Source organism: Punica granatum, chromosome 3, assembly GCF_007655135.1.
Source record: "Punica granatum isolate Tunisia-2019 chromosome 3, ASM765513v2, whole genome shotgun sequence".
NCBI lineage: Eukaryota > Viridiplantae > Streptophyta > Magnoliopsida > Myrtales > Lythraceae > Punica > Punica granatum.
Window position 1 is genome coordinate 11,536,948 of NC_045129.1, and position 10,770 is coordinate 11,547,717.

Here is a 10,770-nt window from a genome sequence, read left to right on the forward strand (position 1 = left end):
GACTTTATCGGATGATATATGCAGCTAATTTTCCATTTCATTATGCCCGGCGATTCTGTCCTCCTCATTTTAATAAAGTTTCCATCTCGTACCAGTTCAATTATATTTCAACAAATTCTTATTTTTGAATTCTTTTTATAGAGCATTATTTAATGCTCCTCTAGATTTTACAATTAAATTTTAACTCTAACTTTAACTCTACTCACCGTACAACAAAAATCAACAACACAATTATTACTTTTTTTTTTTTCAATTTTTTAACCATTCAATTCAATTTTTAATACTAAATTCTATCAACTATCCATTTTTTTTTCACAATTCAACAATACAATCATTACTTTTTCTTAACTATTTATTACTTTTTCATACGTTTTCTCATAATTCAACAATACGATCATTATAACTCAATTAAAATTAAAACTTAACTCTACTTAACTCTAAATTAAACTAAAGAGACGTAACTCTGGTCCAAAAGCATATCGGAAAATTTCCCATTGAAGGAAAAATGAGACAAAAAGACGATCTGTACAGATAGTGCAACTGCAAAATTAATGGGGGAAAAAATTTACAACCACCTCATCTCTGAGGCCGGACTCGAGACTAGAAAGGTGCGGTGGCGACATCTCTCGGTTCTGATCCAAGAAGCTTATCGTCTATGTGGTCGTAATAGTATGACTCAGGTCCCATTCGATTCCCCACCCTCAGTACCGGCTGTAAACCCTGAACACGGACAGAACCACCATCCAAAAGCAATTGTCAGCTGAATCAACGACCAAATTAATTGATAAACTTGTACTAAAAACAAAAATAGTTGCAACTTTTAGGTAACTAAATTCGGATTAGGGGAACAAATCTTTAGCTAGTCTCAGCGCAGACCATAAACGAACTAGCAAACGGTTGAAAACCGATATAATCAGCCCACTAAAAGCTCGATGCTAAAACACGAAACAGAAGTCCGGCATACATGGGCCCATATGCAAGCATCAGAACAAGCCCGAAGTCGAAAGAAAAGCCTGGCCGGCGGAATCGACCATCAATGGAGGACCATGACCCCAGCAGTGGGGGACTATCTTTGGGGGCTCACCTGCTCAACCCACCCTCGACGTGGCTAGCACCCCCCCAATGGTCGATGCAGTGGCACCTCCCCTTTTCTTGGAGGCGCTCCGTACGTCGCCTCCCTCCCTGCTATGTGCCTGTGGATGACCAAGCTCATTCTACGGGGCGAAAACAATATAATATCGAGAATTTTACGGAAATGAACTAATCGTTTGTCCCCATAAGGATTGCTCATTTTGACTAAAGGCTAACTTGAATATTGGAGGGGGCTTCTCAGGATCCACTCCCGATCCCTGCTCATGTTTTTGCCTAGTCATACGGGGCACAATGGACCTAAACAGCTAGCAAGAGATTGCCAGCTGAACATTCGGGATCCAGCAAAGTTTTCCTACATCAAAGGACGATCTCCCGGAAACACTTGTTGCGAAACAAGCAAGTGAAGGTAAGAGCATGACAAGGTTTATCCCGCCTTTTTGTTCGGTGAGTACGTTTTTCATATTTGGTCATAGCATAGATGTATAAGCACTAAGCATAGTCGTCACATACATATATATATATATATCAAAGATTTTCAACATGGCTCGTCCCTCTTTTATTCTCTTATATTTCTTCGTAAAAACTGAATCCAAAATTAATCCAGGCGTCTTTGGTCCATTACCTCGGTGAAGATGCTCATGGCGTCTTCTATGCTTCTCGTGTTTAACACGATGAGCGCCGCCTCCTGCAATCAAAGACACATATTCTAAATATATCAGAATATCATCCCGAGATATATATATATATATCCGCTTCTCTCTTGATGCTGAGAACGTGAGCAATACGAACCCGCGCGCGCTCCATCTGCCGCAAGCTCAATGTCCTCGGCTCGCTCTCGATCGACGACTTTCTGTCGATCCGCGAAACCGGTCTCTCGGCCTCCATTACGAGATTTTTCGAGACTGATGAGGCAGAGAGATTGGGGGAGGAAGATGTCATGTGAGAAATGAATTAAAAGATGCTGTGAAAAGTCGAAGGCGTTATATACAGAAGCGAAGCTGGGGGCGGGGGAGACAGCACGGGTGGGACGCTGACCGACGAAACCGCACGTGACTGCACACGTGGCGGGCAGAGCGTAGGCTGTGCCGCCAGGTGTCGAGCGGGAATTCACCGGGCAGCGGGTGAGTCAGCCACGCGGCAGGTAACGTTTTACCGGGCAGAAGATTTCCTTGATCGGTGGGATTCTATCGGCACGGCAGTGCGGGGGGACCAACCGGCGGCCGACACGGTGGGAGATCTAGTGAATTACTTGGACGGTCGCGATTCCATGTGGCGTGACAGGTAGCATGATCCGATGGGTGGAGGTGGTGCCGTCAAAGGAGATTATGTGGGGAAGATTTGGATTTTGGACGGCTGTTTTGGAATTGGATTGGGGAGGCCGATACGGTGCTTGCATGGTATATCATGCACGTGAGCCTTAGGTAGGTACGGAAAATCTTGGGGTGAAATTACCACGTTGCCCCTTGGACTGGGGGTCTGGGGACAGATGGCCCCTGAAATTTCAATTGACGTGCAAAAGACGCCCTTTACGGGTGTAGACATTGCAGGTGGAATGATTGACCACGAGGCCGTACCAGAACCAAATCCATGGATCGGGATCGCGACAGCTAATCGATGATGGCGATGGAAATCAACACAGGTGGTGGCACGACAATTGATCAGGGAAGATATTAACCATCGAAACTCGTCGATATATTGCTTTCTCTCATATAAAGGGGGGCATGTTGACAGTCTTTTCGAATTATAATGTGAAAAAGTTATTCTATATTAAATATACAATAGATTTTCTTTATCGGAAAAAGGACGGTCTATTAAGTTGTCGATGCATGGCTACCGATCACCCCCTATCCTAAGAAATTGTCTGTAAACGAAACACAACTGCTAAATTGTCTATAAATTGATCAGGTAGTTGTTATGTATCTCACTCGTACGAATTTAGGTTTGCTTCCATTCGAACTAGGAGCGTACCCGAGAATTCGGGTGTAAACCTATAAAGAGAGCTTCTTCATTTGCTGTCCATTAGTTAGTGTTATAGCTCAGCCAACCTCTGGCAACCTTCGCCCTACAGATTGACAGTTGCGGGTGGGGTTTGGTCGTTCAGGTCGTCGACCTGGTCGGAGCTTGGATTTGATACTGGCGGCTGTACAAGGTTGGTGTGGGGCCTATTCTTACTGTGCGTTTGGATTCAGAGTTAAAGTAACTTTGATTTTGATTGTGAAAAAAGGACAAATGAGTTGGGATTATAAATTTGACCTGAGAAACGGACCACGACATCGACCTAATTTGGGCCTCAGGGTTGTCATTATATGTATGTGCCTGAGATCATGATCTCTTCATCGACCTTGCAGATAGCCATGGTCATTAGACCTTGTTTCTATATTTTCATTTATATTAGAACTCTTTTTTTTTTTGTAAATATTTATATTAAAACTTATATGTTCTAAAGGCTAGGATGAATCACCAAACTTGCTATGAAATATCAACTTGGATTGGATCGAGTAGTTTGGTGTCTCTCCCCATCACAAGATTTCGGATTCAAATTTTATGAATAGTGAAATTTTACGATTGAGAAGATATTTATTCCCTAGTGGATTGTAAACAAATCCAGTTCAAATTTGAATCAGTCTGGGCCTATCAGACTTTCGAATATTAACTGATGCAAATAAGGAAGAAAAAGGTTTACTATGAAAATATGAATCATTCTGAACTTGAAGATTTTGATATATTTGGTGACTGGTTACAATTTTAAAAAATACATGTCACTTATTAAATCATGTCATGTTTCTAAGGTACAGGTTAAAATTCTTATAAAATAAGTATGAAGTAGATGTGAATTTTGATATGGAAAGCGTACAAAAATAAAAGGATATTGTTCTTTTGAAAAAAACCTTCAGATCATAAGTCAAGGTTCATGAGTCTTAAAGCCTTCTTGAGAAAATGTAAAAATTAGTAGGAAGGATTCATAACAAGAGGATATGAAGGAGAAATAAAGTGACTCAAAAACTTACCCGTAAAATTGTGATCTTACAACCTCTAAATTTCATGCGGATAGTGAGTATTATTATTATGCTCAACCTACTTTTTCCCTTTGTTTGAGAAAATTAAATGAGTAGGAAGGATTTATTTATAGCTTAAACCAAGCAAGCACGTGTTTTGGGAATGAACAAGTAGTATGTTGAGCTAAGGGAAGGACAAAGAGAAATGCTAAGAGGGCAATCAACCCGCCCTCCTCCCAAAATAAAAATCTTGATGTTCTGAGAAAATTTATTTGCTTCAATTTTGGATAAAATGATCTATATTCACTTCCTATTTGAAAGATCTATCTTTTTGTTCACCCCCAACCAATTCGCTGGCTCGAATCTGGATTCCATCTCGGAGCACACAGTACACTAGTATTATTATACGAGACGTAATGGTTATTTTAACGAATTGTTGCTTAAACATTGTCTTACGGGCACCTAAGATCGAATGAGTTCAAGTAGCCAACTCTGCAATCAATCGGGCCTGCTTTGCTTGCTGTTTAATTGGCATTTCATATTGGGTTTAGCCCAATTTGAGAACGATGAGAAGGAGTGGTTCAAGAGTCTCTATATTAAGCACAAACATTTCAACCAAAAATAATAATAATAATAATAGACGGATAAGCACACACTGATATATGAAATGAAATAGTAGTTCAAGGGTCTTTCTGATAAGAGATTGATAAGCAGTCAATTCTTTCCTTTTCTTTTATTAAGGTTTTTTCTAGGTTCTAATTATGTATCAATAATACATCATATAAATACAGTTGTTACACGTAAAAATCAGTTGTATCATTCTATCGTGAGATTTCGCTATCCAAAAAACCGTGTACAGTTTTCTAATCTATAAATTGTATCTTGGTCATGCCTAGAATTATAAAGGCGTGATCGAATAATACACATGGTCCACGTTTCATGTTCACAAAGAAAGAGCATATAGTGGTGATTTAGAATTTAAGATATGTTAGTGTCATCATTAATCCTCCATAGAGTTGTGACACTGATGCTTTAAGGAAAACTAAGCTTAATAATGCATCATTTCAATTACTTATCGACCCAAAACTGTCATGAACACTGAACTTATAATTAGTTTCTCCTTCTTCATGATTGTAATTATACTTAGGGAATCTGATCTTTCCCATCTTAGACCATTGTTCATAGGCATGCAACTTTTGCAATGATGAGTGCTTTAATATATTATCTATCTCTTTTCTTTTGTGTGGTGCACGAAGGTCAGGTAACGTGCGGGTTATCTCGCACACGCACCCCAAATAATTCACCTTCTTGGACTCAAAGATAAGTACCTTGTGACTAGAATAAGTCGACGTTAGAACTGGGATTCAGTCAATAGTTTAAGAATATCGGTAATAATATAATTTAAAAAAAAAGGTAGATTATACATGTTCAGCCTTAAAATATCACATATATAAATCCCTGCAACTTGATCCTAAGAAAATTTGAAACTTCCTAGCTTCTATGTATAAACTTAATTATCCAACCAAAGTCCTTACCTGACTAAGTTATACGAGTGAGAACATATCACCAAAAAGACAATAATGTCTCAAATTTGATTGGTAGCCATAATTTTTGGGACAATTGTAGAACCGAAATTTCTCGTTTAGTTCTCACAAGCTGAATTTTCGTAAATCAATTTCCTCAATTTCATTTCAGTAAAATTTTTGCATAGCAAACCCTAATCATAGTCCCATCTTTGTTTGTAGATAATGCATTCCTATGGAGCTAAAAAGTGGCTTACGTATGTCGCACAATCGAATTTCCACCATGATTGATCGATTAGTAGCCATAAAGATAAGGCCCACGAAATATGCCCTACTTAAGACGTCATCCTTAATTTGCTAAAAAAAAAAGAATTAGAAAAAGAAAAGCAGCCATTGTTTATGCCAAACGTGATCTTCTCTCTTTTGCCTTTTTTTATTTTTATTTTTGGTAGAATGATCATCTCTCTTTCATGATGGGCCCTACAACATCTCATCAACCAAAAATTAGTTCAAAGGGAGTTCATCTAATTTAATATTATCTATAGAGGTGCAATTAAAAGGCTTGCTAGTGTATTTCAGTTGTCTTCCAACATACTTCGATGTAAGGTTTGTTAGGCTAGAAAATATCACATTTAAATAAATTAGTACATGAAAAATTAGGTTTCATGCAATAATTTCATTCTCGACTCGAAACTAAAAAGGTTTCAAGATCATTTTTCTTTGGTGAGACTCCGTATCCCCTTTTTCTCCTTTTTCTATCTATTTCTAGCTAAAACTGAACATAAATATGAATTTATACATGGACTTCTCTTTCAAGGTTGTTGATCAAAGTTTCAAGTCCTTTTCTAATTACGCATCCAACAAATTCTTAAAATTTAAGAATCATAATTTGAGTAGTACATCTTTGGATTTGCTGTGATCAAAATGGTATAGTTATACAACTCCAATAGTCTTGGGGTAAGATCGTATACTGCGATGACTTCTGTGTGTAAGGTTATTTTATCACTGCCTAATCGTGTAACATGTTATGGTTTTATGCATATTGGGTATAACAAGAAGCTAAACGAATTCTAGAGAATCAGAAGAACTTGAGTTTGAACTAATTGAAAATTTACACAAGAACTTTCAAAATCAATGGTCCTACATTTCTTAATTCATAGTAAATTAAGCTCCTATTTTGGTTTAATTCAGTGCAGCAGATATAGTTGTATGTGTGTTTTAAATAATTATCCATACAAAATTAATATATATATATATATAGATGTTGATATGCCATTTTGTTTTGGGGTAAATAAGGAAAAAAGAAAGCACGAAAAGAAAATATTAGTTGAGCTAGCTTGATGCCTTCTTTTGTTTGTGAAAGTAGTTAAGAGGAGCACATTAGCAAGGTCCAATATAGGCAATACAAAAGAGAGGCAATAGGATCTTCTCATGTGAATAGTGACGTTCCCATTTCGGCCTCAATAATTAATTGATTTGCAGATTAGCCATTCACTTACCCAACAACTACTTCTTGTTATTTAATATTAGAGTATATAATTATAATGAGTGTATAGATTTATGGATAATTGTTTGTTGCTCATATGCTTTTCTCATGGACGTTAGTTAATCATTTTAAAAATTACATAAACACATGAATATAATTTATTCTTTAGTGGACTAGCTAGATGCCCTTTCTAGCCGTCGAATATGCGTTATATTTATTATAATTAAGGGGAAAAAAAGCCTAGCTTATCCATTTAATTAGAATAGAGATAATTACATAAATTAAATATCTTAAAATTGAAGTTATCACATTGCGAGCTTATTAAATGATGGCTGTCAGCTATCAAGAGAGTTAATAATTTATGTCATTGATAATTGTCATTGATTGATGCGTGTAAAAATGTGTTTATACTATATATCCCCTTTTTTTTTGGGGTTACGTAGTGTTGTATTATCCCTTTTTAGGTAGTACATATATGTGTTTATAGCTAACATATATATCTAACCAAAATTGCTTTCACAAAATCGGGCTACGGCCCCCATTGCACAAAAAAAAAAACGTTTCACAAAACCCAAAGAATCGATACGGTTTGATTTCTCAACTCAATTATCTTATTAGTGGGTGCAGCTAATTTCTGATGAGGTGAGGATCTTGAATTAAGAAATAGATTCTAGAAACTAAAAAAGGATATCTTGAGCAATTGCAATAATCAATTTCATTGACATTTCTAGTATAGTAGATGCTTTATATGCTTACACTACGTAGTGATTCTCTGCTATACAAACAAATTTATTTTTAACAAAATGTACTGTCCGGAATTCGTTCGTCAACATAGAAGTAACAGCTAGGTATATATTGTTGGAGATCTTCGGTTATTATATCGACATACGAACTTGAATAAGATTGTATATATCATTATTTTACATATTTTTAGATATTTACCTTTTATAATGAGGGGCTCTCGATGTTCGCCCCGACTAATCCCCACATCCACATAAATACTTTATAAGGTTGCAGGGTAACTTAGTCCAATCACACAGGCCGTGCAATGAGCTTAAAATAAGGAGTATTCTTCTAAATGATTTTAAGGTGATTTGAACTTGAGTCTTGTCTAATAAAATCGCGCCCTTAGACTCTGATATTAGATTCACTTGAATCGGACATATATGTCATTCGTGTAACCTATAATTTTCTTGTACGTAGATTATGATGAGCTAAGTCGGCCAGTTCTTGTTCTAGAATAATTGGAGTATATAAGGAGTTAATGTGACCCCAATAAGGGGAATTGTACCTCGGCAAGCCATTAGACAGATATCATGTGGGTCGGCACTTAAAAGTTAAAAAGGGTGAAACCCAAAAAGGCCATAATCAGCCTTTTCTCCAAACCACTTCGTCGTCGCTTTCATTGTGTATCCTTTTCTCTTTCTTTTACCAATCAAATACATCGCCTTTTCATATCATGACTGCCCAAAAATGATTTTTGGTAACAACTTAATGAAAAAGAATTTGTTCCAAACCAACCTAAAGGATCGACCCGTATAACGAGGAGGATGCAGATCAGTAGCAAATTGATCTCGGCAGACTTTGTTCATATTTTAGGAGTTTGAATATTATTGGAAACATAAGTGGCAAGGATTAAGTCGATACTTGAACTAGAATTAATTTGTATCGAGTAATAAATTCAAAACAAATAATAATTTAAAAAATTCGACGCCAACATGTATTGTATGAGGATTGCTCATTTATTTATATCAGCACAGGCTTCTTCTGCGTGGATGGAAGCAGGACAATGCATATAAATATTACAGCTATGTACTAAATATGTGTACCTTATGGCATTTTCGAGAAGCTCTCTGTGATTCAACCCAAAAGAACAATGGAAAAAAAATAAGAGCCTCACTTTAGTATGATATCAAACACTAATAGTACAATTAAACATAACATTGATAATTTAGATTCGGTATAGGCGTATATAATCTTAGTGAAACTTGTAAATGTTTTCGCTTGATTGTGGATTCAGTTATATTGATTGTGAAATATGGATTGAATTTGATCGTAGCCAACAAACCGATTTATAGTAATCATAATAAATTTTTTTGCACCAGGTAGCTATTTTCGGTGCGAGAAAATCATTGGACGAGACGGACGATTATTCAATCAGATACTATTGCTACACACAGTGGTTGGGAGAAAAGATCTCACAGCCCTTGGGATGATGACTCGTTCAACCTTGGCATAGAGAACAAAAATATAATATATAATTATGTTTAAAAATTAGAATAATATGTCCCCGGTTAATCTCAGCTTCTAATTAATTTGGAGGTGCAATAATAAAAGTGAACGAGTGGAAAACAGGAAATCTTTTTCTTTTTTTTAAAATTTTTCTTTATTCACATTCGAAATATGTTGACCTTCCTTTAGGACGACCGTACTATTGGTTTTTCACCCGCAAAGGTCATGGGCAGGAATTCGCCGCAAAGGTTCCTTCCGTACGCACAAGTTTTAATTTTAATTTTATTTTTTTCCCCAGCTGTTTTGCTGACTTTCCCATAATGCTTCCAACGTCCCCCACGCCGTTCTCGGGGATGACCTCCACATGAGTTTGAAAACATATTTACTTCGAATATGACATCGGGCATACGAGAGGGATTGCGTCCCAACGCACCAGCCTCCATTAGGCAAGCAGGGTGTGACGCACCCTCACAAACCTAGCTAGCTCCCATGCACGAGAGCGCTCCCTCAGAAAAGGGGTTTCGATGCATGCCCCTCATCGAGGATGGTGGTGCTTCGTGGCTTGATTGTTAATCCGATTAATTTGAGTTCTCCTTTTTAAGGTATTGAGAATATGAATTAATTAATTTTGTTTTCTTTATGTATAAGTATTTTATATGTGAAGAGGTCACGAATCAAGCTTCGTTTTTTAAATAATAATTAAAAAAATGTATAGCGAGTCGAAATCGGCCTCTTCTCATAGCTATGAGAGGAGAAAAATTTAGGTGGGTTCGTTAGGGTCACCAATTACACAACACATAGTTTTTGACCCTCGATCACGATTATAAAGATGTAGGGGTTCCCGCTATTGGAACAATAATAATAACAAGGCAAATGTAAAAATTGAGATATACGTTTCATCCAACAAAAATAAAAAGAGAGAGAGAGAAATATAATATGCGATGGCAACATTAATTGATTATTTCATGGGAATTAATTTGTTCACTCGTAAACGAAAATATTCATAAGTTTCTTAAAATGAATTTGTGTGAGTGAAGTAGAAATTATTCCCATTAATTATGGGGCAGATGAGGTCAAATGACGTCCCACAGAACATAACTCTACCATGTAATATACTCATCCTAAACTCGTACCAGCCTGCCCCTAGCAATGGCCAATTCCCAATTTTATATATAACAATCCAAAATGATGAAACAGGTGATTCATAATATAATCAATTCAGTTGTCCCATCTATTATTATTATTATTATTATTATTATTATTATTATTATTATTATCATTATTATTATATATAATTTACTCACATAGAATCATTATCACTCAAAATAAAAAAAATTGGTCGGTCCCATGAAGAAATAGCTTAATTTAGTCCCACGCGCTTTGTTATTTATCATCACTTATAAGGTCCTCTGAATATTATCGTCCATGAGGAGCTTTTCTG

At 36.6% G+C, this 10,770-nt stretch overlaps 1 protein-coding gene across 4 annotated transcripts; it reads right to left on the minus strand.

The window, feature by feature from the left end:
- Positions 1–464: 464 nt before the first annotated feature.
- Positions 465–2,064, minus strand: LOC116198889. Of its 4 annotated transcripts, none has more exons than XR_004155417.1 (4): positions 1,882–2,064; positions 1,715–1,777; positions 965–1,193; positions 465–720 (listed from the first exon to the last, which is right to left on the minus strand). XR_004155417.1 is itself a non-coding variant. In XM_031529153.1 (4 exons), exons 1-3 carry the CDS (start codon positions 2,029–2,031, stop codon positions 1,089–1,091), a joined length of 318 nt encoding a protein of 105 aa, XP_031385013.1. In that variant the 5' UTR covers positions 2,032–2,064; the 3' UTR covers positions 465–720; positions 1,085–1,088. The 4 variants fall into 4 exon arrangements, 3 of the variants coding, with proteins under 3 accessions (XP_031385013.1, XP_031385012.1, XP_031385011.1); XM_031529153.1 differs by having other exon boundaries at positions 1,085–1,193; XM_031529152.1 differs by having other exon boundaries at positions 465–1,193.
- Between the last annotated feature and the right edge of the window lie 8,706 nt (positions 2,065–10,770).